Source organism: Enhydra lutris, unplaced genomic scaffold (genome assembly GCF_002288905.1).
Source record: "Enhydra lutris kenyoni isolate GAN:26980312 unplaced genomic scaffold, ASM228890v2 scaffoldscaffold98, whole genome shotgun sequence".
NCBI classification, from domain to species: domain Eukaryota; kingdom Metazoa; phylum Chordata; class Mammalia; order Carnivora; family Mustelidae; genus Enhydra; species Enhydra lutris.
Window position 1 is genome coordinate 1,373,934 of NW_019154182.1, and position 19,875 is coordinate 1,393,808.

A 19,875-nucleotide genomic window follows, 5' to 3' on the forward strand; every position below is an offset into this window, starting at 1 on the left:
GAGAAACCTGTGCCAGTAGGAATGTGACGCGAAACCCAATGACTTTGCTTCCGGTCTTTGGCCGTCCCGAGATTCCTTAATTCTAAGTCGTGGGAATGGGGAAGGGAAGTTGGGGGGAGCCCTTGCACGGAGACCTGCTCTACACAGAGACACGGTTGAGACCTCATCCTTGTAGAGGAGATTGATGGGTTTATAATGTCAGCTTTCTTTTAGATGTCAGGTGGTTCATTCATCCAGAGACTCAAGAGGCAGTTGGATTTAAACTGAGACAGTGTTTTGATATGTATCAGAGGATGATATTCTCCTGGGATAGTAACTTACTCTATGTTCCCAGCTCGACTGTGGTTCATATTGTAGCAATATCATAGTATCAATCGGTGCCTTTGAAATATTTGAGTCAGGAAACACTCTCCTCCTTGGAAACATCCCCCAAATACTTGTACTTCATTTTCACATTGACATTTGTGAATCTTTTGCAAAATTTGGAGTAGGTCGTCTAGAAGACAGGAGATCAGGCGGTGCGGGACATGTAGCAACGGTGGACGAAAAGCAGGGAATTGAAAATGGCAGAAGTCTAGCTTTCTGCGTTTCTATTATGCAAAACCATCCCGGTTCTATCTTACTTTGCTAACATTAATATGCATTTTTAATGCCTTCGTTTGATAATGGACTACCAGGGCTGTAAGATCAGATCTGGAAATGTAATGAAAAATTTTATTTCGATTTTATAGAAGATTTAGCAAGTGGCATAGTATTTGTAATGTTTATTTAAGATATTTCAGATTTACCAGATACAGTTCCCACCAGCAGGGCCTTTTAAAAAAGTGATACTTATATGGTGTCTTCTATTGTTTATAACGCCTCTAATTTTGAAACATGTACTAGTGATGTTTATGTTATAGAATCAGCTCTGTTTAAACCTACACATATCTGGTTACTTTTAGGCTTACTGTTCCCTTATTAATTATGTATAATTAGCTTCTCTGCTGTTGGCTTGTTTTGTTTGTTAACCTTTATTTGTTTCTTGCTGTTTATTATTTTCTTATCTGGAGTTTGAGCAGCACTGCTTTGCTTCAGTGATATTTAGTAGAACTTTCTTCAAGGAGGGAAATGTTTCTGCCCTGTTTTAATGGGGTAGGCACTAGCCACTTGTGGCTTTTGAGTACTTGTACGGGGCTAGAGCAATGGAGGAACAGATTTTTTAATTTAAATAGCCACATATGGGGCGCCTGGGTGGCTCAGTGGGTTAAAGCCTCTGCCTTCGGCTCAGGTCATGATTTCAGGGTCCTGGGATCAAGCCCCGCACCGGGCTCTCTGCCCAGCAGGGAGCCTGCCTCTCTGCCTACTTGTGATCTCTCTCTCTCTGTCAAATAAATAAAATAAAATCTTAAAAAAAAATAGCCACATGTGTCTAGAAGCCACCTGCTTGGACACCACAGCTATAAATTTTTAGTCCTTCAGGAAGCTTCCACTGGCCTTCTTGAATCCAGCACTTGTTACAACTATATAGTACTTACAGCTTTCTTATAGGAATCCTGTACTAGGCCCTAATCTGTATGAGGACAAGGGCATAGCTTTTTTCTTTCCCTTTGCTTCAGCCTAGAACTTAGAAATTCTGAGTAAATGTTTGTTGAGTGACTAAATGAACTTCTTGAGGGCAGGTGTCTTTTATAATCTCTCTAGGGCCCAGAGTCAGCTAAGTATTAAATACTGCAAATACCTGTTTAGTGATTGAACGGATGCATGTATGTAAAAAATAAATGGGTAACAGGAGATTCTACATAAATCATTTTTATCATCTTTTATTAAAGTATAATTAACACACAGTGTTATATATATGTGTATATATATATATGTGTGTGTGTGTATATATATATATATATATATATATATATATATATATGACTCAACATTTGGTATATTATTCATTGCTCATCATGGTAAGTATATTCTTAATATTCTTTATCCTTTTCACTCACCTCCCACCCAACTCCCCTCTAGCAACCACTGGTTTGTTCCCTGCATTTAAGCATTTTTCCTTCCTTCCTTCCTTTCTTCTTTTTGCTCCCACCTCCCTGAACCTTCTTCCCTTTTTTGTTCCTTTTTGTTTCTTATATTCCACATTTGAATGAAATCATATGGTATTTGTCTTTCTCTGACTTATTTCACTTAACATTATGCCTTCTAGGCCCATCCATATTGTTGTAAATGGCAAGATCTCATTCCCTTTTTTTTTTTTTTAAAGATTTTTTTTTTATTTATTTGTCAGAGAGAGAGGGAGAGAGAGCGAGCACAGGCAGATAGAATGGCAGGCAGAGGCAGAGAGAGAAGCAGGCTCCCTGCTGAGCAAGGAGCCCGATGCAGGACTCTATCCCAGGACGCTGGGATCATGACCTGAGCCGAAGGCAGCTGCTTAACCAACTGAGCCACCCAGGCGTCCCAAGATCTCATTCTTTTTTATGACCAATATCACGCACGCACACACACACACACACACACACACACACACACACATTCATCCATTCATCCATTCATCTATGGATGGACCCTTGTGTTGTTTCCACATCTTGGCTATTGTACATAATGCTTCAATAAACACAGGGTGCATATATTTTTTTGAATTAGTGTTTTCATTTTCTTTGATTAAATACCTAGTAGTGGAATCACTAGGTCATGTAGTAATTCTATTTTTTATTTTTTTTCTATTTTTAATTTTTAAAGGATACTTAGAGATAGGCTTTAAATGCTTATTTCAGTTATAGTACTTTCCTGGGAGTCTAGTGAATATAAAGACTCATGGCAAGATACAATATGAGTTTGAACAGAAAGGCCTCATGATTCCAACTTGTGTGGACACAGCTTAGATACTGTGTTCATTGAGTAGCTCAGAGATGCTGCCTTTGAACCATATTCCAGATAAAACCAACAGAGTCTCTTGACCTCAGTGAGGTGTCTTAGTGAGGCCTACTAGCCCTGAACCACTCTGAAGAAATTACTAGGCATCTCCACTCACCACCATTCTGTGTTAAGGAATGGGCCAGGAATCCTTGGAAAATGAGCTACTAGAGCCATGTTACAAGTTGCATTTACTCAGAGCTGGTTTGGGGGGTAATGGTGTAGGATGGGATTCCTGTTTGAATCAGTTTGGAGAACTGGATTCTGGTTTGACTAAGTTTGATCCAGATCCCAGTTGTCCTAGATCTTCAGATCCAGAGACTGCTTGCAGAAAGGATTCTAAAACTTGACCAAGGTTTTTAGAGGTGTGCAGTTTTCTTAAGTGGGCAAAAGGTAGAATTGTGAGTATTTCATAAAGGAAAGGAAATGGGACTAGGAAAAATGCAATGCAGACACAAAGTACAAAGAATGTTCTGTACATCGATCAGGTGATATTGTAGCTTCTCTGGGCTTAAAGTACCTAACATACAAAATGACGACATTTATTACATCTTGTTCAATGAGTCATCTTTCCACCCTGAGTCGAGGATTTGAGTGATAAATAGGTGTAAGACACTAGCTAAGTCTAGCTCCTGTGGCGAGTTGTAGTTGTATAAGATACAGTTCTTTAAGGATCTCCATAGCCTGCAGGGAAATGACAGGTGATCTCAGGATCTCGTTCAAAAAACATTTTTGGATGAGAAGCTCTACCCTTTGAAAGGGAGGTTTTTAAAGGTGGCTTCCTCTTAACCAGTTCAGAAACATAGCCACTTAATCACTTGGCTGGAGAATTGGGAGTATAAAAAAACACACCTGAGTTCCAAAGTGTGATTGCAGTCAGATTAATCTTCCTAAAACACAGTTTGAATCAGGACACTCTCCCTTTAAAAAATCAGGGGTTTCCAGTGCTTATGGAATTAAGTGGTTTGGCCTTCGATCAGGTATATAAAATACTCCCAACTATAGTCCTAAAAACCATTACAGCCTTCCTGCTTAACGGTGTGCCTAGACTGCCCGAGTTCCAGCCCACAGTTTCTTCAGCGTGCTCGTCTTTTAAATTTCTGCCCTGGTGTCTGCCCACTCATCTTTCAAGACCCATCTGGGGAGATGCTTTCTTCATTGGACCATTTCTGATTGTCAGGGGCCCCCATGGCAATTGTTCCTTGCCCTTATGTTATAGAATGTAGCCCATTCTCATTGTCCGTGGTTATTTTATTCATCCTAGTAGATGGTAAGCTACCGAGCAAGCATGGGCTCTCTGTTCCTCATGTTTGTATTCTCTGAAATATCTAGAACAGTGTGGTGCTTTGTACATAGTGGTTCCTTAATAGTTACTGAGCTTTGTTTCTGTCCCTTGACTTTTTCTTATTTTTATTTACTTATTTATTTTTGGTGCCAAAGAGGTAAGTTTTATTAAAGCACAGGGACAGGACCCATGCACAGAAGAGCTGCCTCTGTTCCTTGACTTCAAAGGAAGCTTCATACGCTGTTTAGAACAGTTTGCCCAAATTTACTGCCAAGGAAGGAGAGGCCAAAACGTAGAAATCCCAAGTTACTTTTAGCACTGAGAAGCCGTAATATTGAAGAAGGGCCGTCTTAGGGGTGTGTGTTACTTTTTGGAATTGAAGTATTTGAGGAAGATCACCTTGCTGTGTGGTACCAGTTCCTTATTGTCTCCCTGTTTATGTGGCAGAGTTACCATCAAAATGATTCAAAGTATTGGGCAGCAAGTAACTTTAGCATTCAAGAGAACTTGAGTTCCTTTAACATAATTAACACTGGGTTAGGTCCTTTAATACAGAATATCCACACATCCATAAAAACGTGTACTTCATGAGAAAAAGAAATCACCATACTCTTGACCAGTTCCTGCTATTCTCAGAAAACAGATGAGTCAAGTTGGCAAGGAACCAGCTGGCTCACACAGGTGGCTGTTCTTTGGCACAGCGTGGTGATGGTGGAGTAAAGATGGTTACGTTAGATACAGGACTGGCGAATGAAGTATAATTGAACACATGTTGGGTAATATGTGGCACGGCATTAGCTGGTAGAGTAAGCTAGTAGTTAACTATCTTGATTTATTCTTTCTACTAAGATGGTTGAAAATAATTTTTATTTAGTTTTTGAAATATGGTTTTTTGCTTATATTTAAAACATACACAGATTCACAATACTTCAGACTTTAAAGATTTGGTACAGAAGAAACTGGATGCTTTTTTGCCTTTCTAGTTCAAGTTTACTAACATTTTCTCTGCTTTCTGTGCCATTTCCAAATGAGCTAGGCTGCAACAGCGGTCCACTTTAGAGCACATTGATTCTAAGCTCTCATGCTCCCTGGGAAGAAGGTAAAATAAATGATGTGGTTTACAAAGCATGGCCTTCCAGCTCCTGCTGGGGTAGACTGAAGAGGTCTTGTACACTGGTAAGAAGTGAACAATACCAGTAAGCTCTTAGGTCTTGTATAAGCGATGTAATTCATTTTCAGTGAAGTTTTCTGGGATTTCAGAAAACAACGAGAACATTCTAAAGTAGATGATTTTCATGTGATGAGCATACGATAAGAGCTATTACTGGATGATAGGTAATATAATCTGTGTCAGATAGAGATATATCTACAAGGGATATTATGTCCCTACGTTACTATGAGTAAAGAGAACTTCACCCATTTAGATTAACTCAGCTTTTAAAAAAATTTCAGCTATTATTGGGTAATACATAGCTTTTTATTACTGCCGGGCTTTGTCTAAAAAGATTACATGTCTGTAAGAGAGGTAGGAAGCAACATATATTCAACAGTTTGCTAGAAGGAAGTTTTGTTTTCCCCTTCCTCTCTAAAAGAGATTTTTTTTTTCTTTTAAAGATTTCATTTATTTATTTATTTGTCAGAGAGAGAGAGAGGGAGGAGCACAAGCAGGCAGAGAGAGAAGCAGGCTCCCCGCTGAGCAAGGAGCCCGGTGCGGGACTTGTTCCCAGGACGCTGGGATCACGACCTAAGCTGAAGGCAGCGACCCAACCAACTGAGCCACCCAGGTGTCCCTCTGAAAGAGATTCTTGAAGGTTGAAGTGTACGGTGTCAGTAGGTTGGGATGCTTCGCTGGCTCAGTCGGGGACACATGTGACAGTTGCTCTCAGGGTTCTAAGTTCGAGTCCCATGCTGGGTGTAGAGATTACTTTAAAACATAAAATCTTAAAAAAATGTCGGTAGGTTATATATTAAAAGAAAGTATGCTTTTATTGTGATAGAAGTCAATCATTCTAACCTGCATACAAATGTAATAGATTGACTTTTTTTCTCTCTCTCATTAAAGGTGGCTTTCTAGAAGATGACCATAGAGGACCTTGCAGATTTTCCAGTAGAAGGAAAGTCTTTGATTGGAAGATACCCGTTTTTATTTCCAGGTTCTGAGACACCAGTTGTTTTTTCCATTTCTGCAGCACCAATGCCTTCGGACTGCGGTACGTTGAGTAGCTGTGTGTATTTCCTACAGCCTAGAGACTTGACTTCTGTCTAATGCCCTTTTTGTATTCATAATCTTTCGTAAAACCCTTTGCCATGGTTTTCATAAAATTGCTAGTTTTCCTTTTTCAAAAATACAATTGTTTATTGCTTTTTTCTGCCTCTTGAGCTAAATGCTTTATTTTGCTGTCAGCATTTTTATTATGTAAAAATGTTCATTTTAAGCACCATGATGGATTTAGAGGATCTTATTTTTAGAATGCAGTGGTGCTAGACATCTTGCATTCTTTTGCTATTGATGTATTTATTTTGGTTAAATATACTGACTTGCTTAAAAAACCACGTATTAAGACACAGCAAAATATTATGAGCTAGCCATCTTTAAGGGCCCTCCTGTGTCTGAAATGCTAGGATCTAATTTACCAAATAATCACTGCTGAAATGATCCAAATTTGGGGGACGATGTAACAAGTTGTGTGTGTCAGTACATAAGCAAGCATAATTTGGATCCTGTCTCACTTGTCTTCCATTGTAATTATAATGTATACACAAATATGGTAAAACTACAAAAAAAAAAAAGCCATGTACTTAGGTAGAGAGTATGAGACCTTTCCTTGGAATGTGGAGTAAGATTGGTTTGTATTTAAATCAGTTCACTTAAATCTCCTTTGTAAAATATAAATTTATAGCTATTCTAGCTTTTACCTATTTAGGCTTATTTCCCCAGAACTATGTTTTATCAGATCATAGATAAAGGAATAAAAGAAAACCAGGAGATAAATTTAAAGGATTTGTTACATTTCTCGTATAGTTAGAATTTTTCAAGTAAAGTATTGGGTCATCATTTCAAATTGTTTTGGAGGCAGAGATCATGCAATTTCTATTTTTTATTATTATTTTTTGTTCAGAAATACAATTTTTAAGTGTTATTAGATTTAAAATTATTAGGTGGGGAATTTATCTCTTTAGTCATATCTACTCTAATGATTACTTGCCTCCAAGTTCAGGTTCTAAAGCAGCTTGCCTTGCAGTCATCAGAAGTATTGCATAAAACCTGTGCCTTGACCCTGGGAATTATTTGCAGGTTTTATAACGTGTGGACTGGGTTTATTTTCGGATATAACAAAATCAATTATGCAGGAAAAACCTTAACTAAAGCACTTTGTGCCTTACTTATGGCACTTACTTTATTCTATCCTGAGTCATAATTGTCTTATTTCCTTTCCTAGGCTATAGTTCTTCAAGATGGAGTAGCAATCATGCTTTGTTTTTGTTTACCTTCATAGGGCTAACTAGTGATTTGTTGATTAGTTGCTCAGTCTGTGTTTGTTGAATAAATACATTAAATGTAAGGTGATAATGGCCATTGACCCCTTTGTAAACTGAAATTAAACATTGCCTGTATGCTTAGAATTATACATTCTTGGAATCTGAATGGATCTGTAGGTCAACTTTCCCTACTCATAACTTCTTAGTATAGAAGTTCTATTTTCAGGATCTCTGATGAATAACCACTCAGCCACTTGGATAACTTCAGTAGTGGGGAACTAATGAAACAGTGCATTTCATGGTTAAAAAGTTTTAGTTGTGATAAAGTTGTTTTTATATATAGACTCAAAATATGTCTTCTTGAAACTTTGGCCAATTGATGCTTGTTTTTGATATGTGGAACATAATTCTTTATATGAGAGCATTCAAATGTTTGGAGATAATTTGAATATTTTTATTTAGCCTGTAGTTCCTTAGGCTCCATGTTTCTGGTTCCTTCATCAGTCCCTCAGTGTCAGGATTTCTAGCCCTTTTCGTTCTAGTTGTCTCCTTCTTGGTACAGTGTAGTCAGTGTCCCCTTGTAAAGGGGCATCCTAAATTGTATTTATTATTTATTGAGGGCCCATTATGTGCCAGGTACTGTCCTAGATGCTGGGGATAGCACGGTGACTGAGGCAGACATTTTAGTGGGGAAAGACAATAAACAAATTAATAAACAAGACATAAATATTATAATGAATTTTGTGGAGAAAAGAAGCAGGGTGCTGTGAGAGGGAATAATGATTCAGAGTGTCTGTTGCAGATGGGGTGGTCGTCTGGAGTCAGAGGAAGCTGGTCACAGGAAGAGCCTGGAGAGAAGTATTCCAGGCAGAAGAATAGGATGTTAAGGCACAGGGCTGGGGAAGAAACTTTGGTATATCCTAAGAATTAATGGAAGGCCATGGTGGCTGAGAAGCAAAGTGGCTGAGGGGCAGAATGATAGGAGAGGAGATGGAGAGGAAGGCAGGGGGCAGATCATGCAGGATTATTGAGGCCTTGGTAAGGAATTTGTATTTTATCCTGAGTGTGATGAGAGCCATTGAATGTGAGACTGATAATGAGATTAAAACAAGAAATAAAGAAAACCAACTGCACAAACCAGAGGTTAGACAAGCAAGTCAGTGTTGATTCTCCAGGTGGTTACCCTGCAAGGCAATATGAAGATTTTTGGAATCCAGATTACACAGAATGCATATCATGTATGTTATAAACCCCATGACACATTTTTACTGTTTTTCCTTAAAGAGTGAGTTACCTCTTAAAGAGATTTAAGTAATGGTAACATATCTTATTTGCCCATTTAGTTATCTTTTCTAGTGTTCTTTATTCTATTGTGCAGATCTAGAGTTCCAGGAGATACCATTTTCCTTCTCTCTGAAGGGCTTCATTGAACATCTCATGTGGTGCAGATCTGCTGGTGAGGAACGCCTGCAGCTTTTAGATGTCTAGGAACATCTTTATGTTACCTTCTTTTTTGAGAAATAGGTTTGCTGAGTATAGAATTCTAGGTTAATAGTTTTTTCTTTCAGTGCTTAAAGATGTTGCTCCATTGTCTTTTTACTTGCATTGTTTCTGATAGGAAATCTGCTGTAATTTTTGTTTTTCTGAATGTAATGACTCTTTTTTTTTTTTTTTTTTTTTTCCCTTGTTTCTTTTAGGAATTTTTTTTTATTTTTTGTTTTTCTGAATTTTATTTCTTTTTTTTTTTTTTTTTTTTGGTCCCCTGGCTGCTTTTAAGATTTTCTCTTTATCACTGGTGTTGAGCAATTTTACTATGATGTGTCTTGGTGTGATTTTCTTTATGTGCTTCTGTGTGGGGCCTGTGAAGCTTCTCAGACCTGTTGGTTTCAGTTTTCATCAAGTTTGGGAGATCATCATATCTTCAAATATTTTTTTCTGCCCCGTGACCCTTTCAGACAATCCAGTTTACATGAACATTAAACCACTAGAAGTTGTCCCACAACTCATTGATGCTTTTTTTCGTATTTAAAAAAATTCTTTTTGTGTTTTATTTTGAATAGTTTCTGCTGCTATGTCTTTAAGTTCATTCATCTTTTCGTCTGTCATGTGTGATCAGCTGATCTCATCCAGTGCAGTTTTCATCACAGCTGTTGTTCTTCTCTCTCAAGGGCGATATGGGTCTTTTTCATGTCATCCATGTCTCCACTTAAAATTTGAACATTTGGAATACAGTTATAATGGCTGTTGTAATGTTCGTTTCTGTTAATTATAGTTTTGTTTCAACTCTAGGTCTGTTTCAGTTGATTATCCCTGATTATGGTTCATGGTTACCCCTTTTTTTGCATGCCTGGCAATCTGTGATTGGATGCCAGACATTGTGAATTTACCTGTTGGGTGCTGGATATTTTTCTATTCCTGTAAGTATTCTTGAATTTTGTTGTGGAGTGCAGTTAAGTTCCTTGGAAATAGTTTGGCCCTTTCAGGTCTTGTTATGATTTGTTAGGTGGTTCTGGAGCAGTGCTAATCTGTGGCCAATTATTCCTCAGTATTCAGGATTCTACCCAGTGCCCTGTGAATTTTTTCCCTAGTCTTTTTTGTGGGTAGAGGCACTATTTTATTTTTCTTTTCTTTCATTTACTTATTTTATTTTATTTTATTTTATTTTTTTAAATCTGTTTTTTAGATTATTTATTTATTTATTTATTTGACAGATAGAGATCACAAGCAGGCAGAGAGGCAGGCAGAGAGAGAGAGGAGGAAGCAGGCTCCCTGCTGAGCAGAGAGCCCGATGTGGGGCTCGATCCCAGGACCCTGGGATCATGACCTGAGCCGAAGGCAGAGGCTTAACCCACTGAGCCACCCAGGCGCCCTCATTTACTTATTTTAAATTTAAATTCAATTTAATTAACATATAATGTATTATTAGTTTAAGAGGTAGAATTTAGTGATTCATCACTTGCGTATAACACCCATTGTTCATTCCATCTGGGGCCCTCCTTAAAGCCCATAAGCCAGTAACCCCATCCTCCCACTCATCTTCCCTCCAGCAACATTCAGTTTGTTTGCTATAGTTGAGTCTCTCTTATGGCTTGTTTCCCTCTCTGTTTTTGTCTTATTTTTCCTTCTCTTCCCGTGTTCATCTGTTTTGTTTCTTAAATTCCACATATGAGTGAAATCATATGATATTTTTCTTTCCGTGACTGACTTAAGCCACTTAACATAATGCCCTCTAGTTCCATCCATGTCATTGCAAATGGCAAGATTTCATTCTTTTTGATGGCTGAGTAATATTCCCGTGTGTGTGTGTGTGTGTGTGTGTGTGTGTGTGTGTGTTTGCGTGCGCGCGCGTGCGCGTGTGCCATATTGTCTTTATCCATTCATCTGAACAGGTACTGTCTTATGCCCTTTATGAGCACTGGGCTTTAATCTTTTTAATCTGTTGGGAAGGTTCTTTCTCTTATTTCAAGTTTTCCTCACAAGTGTATATTAAACACTCAGTAAGACCTTTCATAGATCTTTGGGGTTCTCTTGCTGTGTATCTCTCTCCTCTCTGATATTCTTTTCTGTGAATTCTAGCTCCCTGGATTTTCTTGGGTCTCAGTGTTGTCTCCATAACTCAGGGAGTCTTCTGTGCTTCTCTTGGTTTCCCCTCTCTCTGCACTGGGACCTGGAAACTCTCAAGGCAGATAGTTGGGGCAATTGTAAGACCCACCTTATCTGTATCCTGTCTCTTATGATCACTGTCTTCCATTGCTTTGATGTCCAGTGTCCTTGAAAACTGCATTTTATCTATTTCCTTTGTTTGTTTGTTTTTGATGTTTCAGGTGGAAGGGTAAATCTAGTTCTAATGACTAGATTTGATTAGAATTGAAATTATGTCTATCCTGACATAAAGTGGGACAATTCCCAAAATTAACATTGTAACAACATCCCTACCTGATTCCTATCTATGTTTATGTTTGGAAAACCCTGCTACTGATGAACCATAGAGTAATTCTGTATCTCCTCTCACAAATAAATCCTGGTGAGATATTGATTAGAATTGAAATTATTTTAAATAATTGTTCTTGGTAAAATTGGCAGCTTTAGACATTTTTTAGTTCCACAACATGATGTGTCTCACTCACTGAAGTCAACTTTCCTCTTCCAGTTTTTTATAAAGAAGTCTCACACATTCATTGGCATGTTTGCTACTTCCATTGATACTGTGTATGGGATGCTTTTTCCATTGTTTTTTCTTTTTTAAAAAATAGGAAATCATGTAAAAATGCACAAAATATAGTAGCAAACATATAAGCCACACATATCCACCATCAGAAAGGATAAATATTAGCACTTTTGTCATTTTTTCCTTTAGCTCTTATTTTTTAGTTACAAGAAAGCCTTAAAGTTGAAATTGCCTCTATTTTCTTTTGGTCCTATTCCCCTTGCTCTCCAGAGACAACCAATATCATATATATAGTATGAATATTCCAGACCATATTATCAGATGTTTACTACATAAATGGGTATACTTAAGTGATATGTAGTATTATTCTATGTGTTTTTAGTTTTATGTAAATGATAGAAACTGCATATTATTCTGCAGCTTAATTTATCAATCTGTATGTTTTTTGAAACCTAGCCTTATCAACTCATGATTTAGATATCTAATTCATTTCTTTAGTTGTTAAAAAGCAAAAAATAGAATATGCCAATTCTATCCATTCCTTTATGGAGAGAGATGTTTCAGCCCAGCTTTTTTGCCATTATACTTGATGCTAGAATAAAAATTCTTGAACCTGTCTCCTGTGGACACATTCTGAAGAGCCTCTAGGTATATATTTAGAAACTTCTCCCCTATCAATGCCCAGTGCTTCGAAAAGAGACTGATCCATATTTATTGAATAATCGGTTAGATACCCCGACCCCCACCCCATCTAGTCAGCTGCTATTATAAGAAATTTACCCAAATCTGTGTTCAAGAAACCATGCAAGGTTATTCTCTCTATTGGATACCTGTTCTTTTCTAAGTCTTCCTTTCTGAACCTAGAGGGCCATTCTGTTGTCAAAGATTTTAGATAGTATGTCATTTTAGTTTAGTTTTTCTGATTCTCTCCTAACGGACTGCTGCTCTCCTTTCATATGCATACTTGGTTTTGTGCTTTTCCACTCACCTTTTAGTTATCCTGATTCTATAGTATGAATTATGTGTATATAGTATGATTTTGGAAAATATATAAAAATGCAAAGAGCATTAAAAAAAACAACACGAATCCTGCTACTTATGTATGCTATTAAAAGCTGACTTCAATAGTGAATTCTCTTACAGAGTCAGCACAATAGAGACTTTGGATACAGATCTGGTTTTCTACCCCCAGATGTGCCACTTACTAGCTGTGTGACTTGGAGCAAGTATGATTTAGTCTGAGCTTTGGTTTCTTTACCTGCAAGGTGAGAATAATAGTACTTCCTAGGTAGGGTGCTTGTGAGGATGTGTAGGTTGTCTGGTAAGTTGTAAGTACTCAGCGAATGTTGGTTCTCTCATGCTTTCCTCCCTTAGATGCTTCTGGTTTTTTAGATTCCTTGCCTGCTCCCCCACCTTTTTTTTTTTTTTTTGGTTTGTTCAAGATAGTAGAATCTGATTTTTTCCCAATCTCTTCTTTAGCCATAGGCTGACCAAAGTTTTCTGTGAATCTTAGAGAAGTTTTAAGATGTATTTCAGTCATGTTCAATTTTGCTAGAATTCCATGTTTTTACTAATACACATCCCCAAATCACCCCGTCACTCTGGCCCAGGGTTTCACTTCTGCATCACCAGCTGTTGGTCCCTTGTCGGTTGGCGTCACAGTTCTCATGCGTCTTCAGGGGGTAGAGGGTAATGCCTGTCTCTTATAGAAGAATTAGGTAAACACAGAGAAGTAAAAAGAATTTATATAAAATTGCATGCCAGTTGATATTTTGGCATTTCCCCCTTTTCTGTGTGTTTTAATTATAGATGTGAGTCTACTGTTCATGCCATATTTATGTTGTGAGAGCTGAAAATATTGATAAAATTTGACAGATTTTCTGTGCCTTAGAAGTAGTTGTTGGAAAGTTCAAGGTCTGAGACTGGTGCGCTCACATTTTTTGTTCTGTCTCTAATAAAATGTGGTATGATGCCCAGAAATCTCTTTCCCACAGTAATTCAGGAATGCTGCATATTTTTTGGCTCTTTTGACTTTGGTTCTGAAAATTGCTTAATGTAAACCTACTTTTTCTTACATCTAAAAATATCTGTATCATTTAAGCCCTAATCTTAGTGTTTATTATTTTCAATATATTTATTTGGCACTTTTAATAAGTTTAATTTATACCTTTTTTTTTTTAATTTCAAACAGAGTTTTCTTTCTTTGATCCTAATGATACATCATGCCAGGAAATTCTCTTTGATCCCAAAACTTCTGTATCAGAATTATTTGCCATTTTAAGACAGTGGGTTCCTCAGGTCCAACAAAACATTGACATTATTGGAAATGAGGTAAGGAATTCTTCCATTTTACATTTTGCATTGTTAGGATTTTTAATTGTATAAATGCTCCCCTCCTTCCCCCCCAGCAAACCCCACCATCTGAATGGAAAGGTGATGGTAAATGAAAAATCTTTTAAAAATTCTAATGTTTGTTCTTTGTATCTCTAGGCTTTGCATGAGGCAGTTGAGTTAGTATTGTTCCTTCTTTCCATTGTTCCCTCATGCTCCTCACTTGCTTATGCCTAGAGTTCTGATGTTAGAGACTCTTGGTTTTCCATACTTCCTTTCTTTGTACACCTTTATTCTGTAGACTTTAAAAAATACATTTCATGAGGAGATTTGATTACCAACATGTTTTATCCATACTTTTGGGTAGTCTGGTAAAGATGTAGGCTTCAATATAGTTTTCAAAAATATTTGATTTTTTGAAGGAGGCAAGAAAGAATAATTGGGTTTTTTGACCTGCATATTGTCATGTAAAAAGAGAGAGCTTACATATTTTTTCAAATACCATTACACCCATTAGAATGAAAATTTTGTTTATCCCTTGGGGACATACTTAGAGTGCCAGATTACCTGGAAATGGTCTTTAAGAATTTCCTTCAGTCTAATGACAAATTATTTTCATTATTGCTATTGGATGTAGAATTTAAAATTTATCCTTAAGAGAAGCTAGTTCTAGCTACTCATTTTATTGAGAACTAATTCTGATAGGATGGATTAACTTGGTTCCCAGCGTGGGTTTGAAATCAGTGTTCAGTCATCATGTTGTCACATCTTCTTGGTTTCCTCAGATTCTTAAGAGAGGCTGCAACGTGAATGACAGAGACGGACTGACGGATATGACTCTCTTACATTACACTTGCAAATCTGGAGCTCACGGTATCGGTAAGTGTGTGGTGAATCAGCTAGTGGCTTAAGACATCTGTATTTATATTTGTATAAGCTGTGTTATGCCACCAGAGTCCCTGGGAGGGCACCTAGCTGATGATAATAACGTCCCCTGAACAGGCAAGCATACAGTTGGGTCCTCCCCAAAACTGTATTCCTTTCCCCCACTTTTCTCAGGGGTGGGAGTCTTTATAGTCTCCTGATACCTCCCAGCTTTTCTAGAGCAGGCTTCATAGCTACATTCTCAATAGGTGAGAGTAACTGGTAGCACTCTAGAACGTTCCTGAGAGTTTACATCAAGGTTAGACAATCCAAGCTGTTTTCCAAGCATCCCAGTCCTCACAGACCCCAGTTTTCAGGCCCAAGGAGTATTCTTGTATATATAACATATGCATGTTTTCCCAGATTGGCATTCTGTGCTTTACCAATGTATAAACCTGCCTCTGTTACTTAACTATGTATTGTGAGTATCTCTCCCTGTTTCAGTAGTCTGATAAATGCTTCTTAAGAAGCTGTTAACAGTGAAGGACTTTTTTTTCTTACAATCCATCATGGACTGATTTTTGTAAAAAAAAAAACACAAATGAAATTATAATAGAAAAATCAAATAAAGACTTAAAATACAAGCCTAATTGTTTTTCAGATGGCATAATATTACATTTCAATTCATATATTCTGAAGAAATTATTGCATTGGGAAAAAGAAAAGGGTTATCCAAAGGACAGAGAAATGACAGTTTGGGACTGGTAGTGGTCCACAGAGCACGCTGAGTAGCACTGGTCTGGGCATTGCTTTTATTGGCTTTATAGTATCCTAGTATGTGAATCACTTATGATTTATTTAACCAATTTCATATTATTGTACTTTTAGAATTTTATTTTAGAACAAAATAGTTTATTTATTTATAAAGTAGTTTAGTTTCAAAATTTTATTCCAAATACAAAGTACTGTGATGAACATCTTTACAACTGAGTGTTTATCCATATCTCTGAGTATGATTTTTTTTAGAAAAAATTCCTTGTAAGTGAAACTTTTGAGGTATATATGTTGATTCAGTATGCTATTTGCTCTGGCTTTTCAAATAAGGTAGTAGCTAGCCATCCACTGGAACTTCAGGTTGTACTGGAGAAAAATAATATAGAAAACTTTCTTTAGGTGATGTTGATACAGCTGTAAAATTTGCAACTCAACTTATTGATCTGGGAGCAGATGTTAGTTTACGGAGTCGCTGGACAAATATGAATGCTTTGCACTATGCTGCTTATTTTGATGTCCCTGAGCTTATAAAAGTGATTTTGAAGACATCTAAACCAAAAGGCAAGTACTGTAAGCTCACCATTTGATGTTATTAGTTGACACTTTATTAGTGGCATAAAAATTAAAATTCAAAGAGATTTCTGCTTCTAATCCATCTTGTTCCATATGACCATTTTTTCTCAGGAATAGTTTAATATCTTTATTAAAGACTAATTGCTGTTGTTAAACAAAAGGTTTAGTATAAAGAGATACAAAGTAAGACAGTGTTCTCTGGGTTTTTATATCTCTGCAAATTCCCCATATAACCTGGATTTTATGAAGTGTAATTGAATCTATGTGCTATATAATTCTTTTGTCTTGAGTAGCCAGAAATAGAACAACAAAGCTTTCAGTCCTAAGCATTGAAATCATAAGACGTGTTTTAGATGGCATTTGGTTCTGAAATTCTCTGATTAAAGAAGGATACAAATTCAGGTTTCCACCCCTCTTCCTATTTTGATGGTAATATCCTAAAATTGAGTATCAGACAGTCTCTATTACAGTACTGGTGTTTTGACTTTCTCTTTGGTCCTCTCAGTGGGTCAGTTTTCTATTGAGAAAAATATGAGAGCAAATGCAGTAGTATTACTCTAAGTTAAAGGTGAGTGGTATACAGTGTTTTCCACGTTCATAGAAGACTTGTTTTAGTAACGATTCAGTAGCTAAATTCCCAGAATGTTTGTTTCTCACTCTGCTTTGTATAGTCTTACATTTTATCTTTAACTTTTACCTTTTAATTTTTGACTGATGTTATGAAGAAAGCCTCTTTTGATTTTACAGTGTCTTTAATAACTCAAGAAGGTTTGTCCTGAGCATGTTTTAGTTGTTTGCAATTGTAGGTAGTTCATGTGGGGCGGTGTGGTTTAGATTAAAGTAGAATTAGTAGAACCAGGTATATTAAACCCTTGTTATCAAAAATATGCAAAATGGGATTCCCATTCTGGAATGGGAATCTGGAAGATTTCTTGTATCTAAGAATATTGTCTTAGATGCTACTGATTTATTGAAAGTTATTAAAATTATTGAAAGTTATTAAAATGTCCTTAGAATTGCAAGATTCTTTTTTCCTACCATGAAGTCCAAATTCATTTGTTGAATACAGTATTACAAATGAATATGATTTAAGAGCATTTGTACATTTAATTAGTCTTTAACTTACTCCCGATTTGAAATTCTGCATTGTTTTACCTGCAACATTTTATGTGAAGGGCCAGGTAGGAAATGCTGTCAGCTTTGTGGACCGCTGCAGCTACTTGATTCTGCAGTTACATCAGGGAGCTAGCCATGGAGAGTATGTAAACACGTATTTGTGGTTATGTTCCAATAAAGCTCTATTTATAAAAGTGGATGGTGAGTTGTGTTTGCCCATGGGCTGGTTCCTGACCTAAACCTTACTACCTCATTGTAGCTGTCACAACACATATGCAAGAAGCTCATGAGAAACTGTGTTAAGATCGTTTTTACTTTTACAAACATGAATTATTGCCATCTATTTATTTTAAATATAATTTCTAGAGTTTGGTTTGTGATAGCTGGAAAATCTAGGACAATACCAGCCCATGTTAATAATGAAATTTTATTGTACTGAGAAAATAATTAAATTGGTTAACCAGATTGTGATACAAAGATTTGGTTCCATTGTGAAATGGTGCTTCTAGTGGGTGGGGTTGAGTTCTCCCTCCCCACCCCAACCAGAAAAAAAAAAAAAACAACAATCCCACCTGTTTCCTTTTATGTACTCATAGCTAAATTTAAAGTTTTAGTTAATATACTTGGCGGTGTTTAATTGCAGATGTAGACGCCACTTGCAGTGACTTTAATTTTGGAACAGCTCTGCATATCGCTGCTTATAACTTGTGCGCAAGTACTGTGAGATGCTTGTTGGAGCTTGGAGCAAATCCAGCATTTAGGGTAAGAGGTTAAATTAAAAGTGAAAAATGTTTAAAGAGTTAAAATGTCTAACATTATCTTCCAGTAAAGAGTTGAATCTGGATGTTGTTATGGAACTCATACAAGTAAAGAATTTATGTTTCTGTGCTGCGTAGAAAGAGCAATGGAACTTTATCTCCAATAAATATAAGGCATAGCAGTGAATTTCAGTCCCCTTATCCTGATAAGTTCTATAAAATTTCCTTTCATTCAGTGAGGTAAAATGTTCCGTAATGTGTCATCATCTTTGAGTGTGTTTTCATTTAGTTTTTTGATATATTTATAAAGAATTAACTATCAAATTAAAATGCATATGTTATAGTGAAAGTTTTACATTAAATCATATTTTAATTCTTTTGGAAAGACATTTTATTCCAGAAAATTTTTAAAAATGCACATTTAGGAGTGTAGTAAACCTTTAAAAATTAAAGGAAAAATGAATTTTTTCATGGTAATCATGTAAATTAGTAAATCTACGAAGTTAACACACAGGATTGAATTTCATAATCTTCAAGTCTTCTGGTACTTTATTGTCTTTACAGAGTGGCTGTCACTGTTCTTTTCCTCAATATGAATAGCAGTGACTTCCTCTGGCAGGGATTTTTAATTGGGTCTGGGCCATCCTTTGAAGGGAAGGGAGGGGGGCAGTGTTTGAAAAAGCCTCTTCCCTCCCCACCTTGTCCTCTCCTCCCCGATTTCTAGTTTCCCCTCTCCTCCCGGCTTCTTTCTGCCGCTGTTCCTTCTGTTTTACCCCCATCATTAGTTAATTAACCCTTCTCCCCTCTATCTTTACCCCACTCCCCCTCCCTCCTTCCCTGTTATTTCTTGGGCACGGGGAGAATACAATAAATAAAAGTCTTTGTCCCCAAAGAGAATATAGTCTAGAGGGGAGGATGGACGAGTAATTTTACTGTTGTGCATTGACATTCAATGGGTTACGATGTGGGGGTGGGCAGAGATGAGGGGCATCTCTCTAAGTCTTTCTGGCAAAGGTGACATTGGGCACCTAAACACAGTTGGAGGAGGGAGGTCTGAAACACAGTTAGAGGAGGGAGGTCTGAAAAGCCTTTTAGGCAGAGAGGAGACTAGCATTCACCAAGGCTAGGAGCTGATCCTCCAATTTGGCTGGAATGTGAAGGTGATATATTTTTATTTTTCCTAGTATTACTGTTGACAAAACCTCCTTAGTGGAGAGACTATTTTGAATTTAGTAAAATGCAGTGAGGCATGTCATTGAGGTAAATGTCCAATTCAAGCCAGAAACAATAATAAATTATTGTATTTTGATGGTTAATACTTAACAACAAAAGAAAAGCAGCCAACATGTGGGTCAGCAGTAGCCCTTAGCTCATACTCTGGTACCCACAATTTTAGAAGAAATTGGAATTCTGTAATTAATCATGAGCAAGCCTTCTTATGTTAGCATAAGAAGATGATAATGACATCATCATTTTTAAAATTTTATTATAATTTTTTTAACGGAAATTTTAGTTGCCAAATTTTATAGGAATTAACTGTGTGACTTACTCTAGAAAGGTGAGGACTTAAAAACCTAAAGTAAAATAGTCTTTGTCAGTATAGTTTACAACTCATCAGTACAAGGCTTAAA

General features: G+C 36.9%; 1 protein-coding gene across 1 annotated transcript in view; it reads left to right on the plus strand.

Moving 5' to 3' along the window:
- The first annotated feature begins 6,242 nt into the window (after positions 1-6,242).
- Positions 6,243-19,875, plus strand: part of LOC111139297 (CAP-Gly domain containing linker protein family member 4) — a 57,544-nt gene continuing 43,911 nt past the window's right edge. The window contains exons 1-5 of the mRNA XM_022491536.1: positions 6,243-6,390; positions 14,020-14,159; positions 14,945-15,038; positions 16,197-16,358; positions 18,130-18,248. Coding sequence (XP_022347244.1) covers positions 6,258-6,390; positions 14,020-14,159; positions 14,945-15,038; positions 16,197-16,358; positions 18,130-18,248 — 648 coding nt within the window. The 5' untranslated portion in view covers positions 6,243-6,257. The remainder of the gene's footprint in view (positions 6,391-14,019; positions 14,160-14,944; positions 15,039-16,196; positions 16,359-18,129; positions 18,249-19,875) is intronic.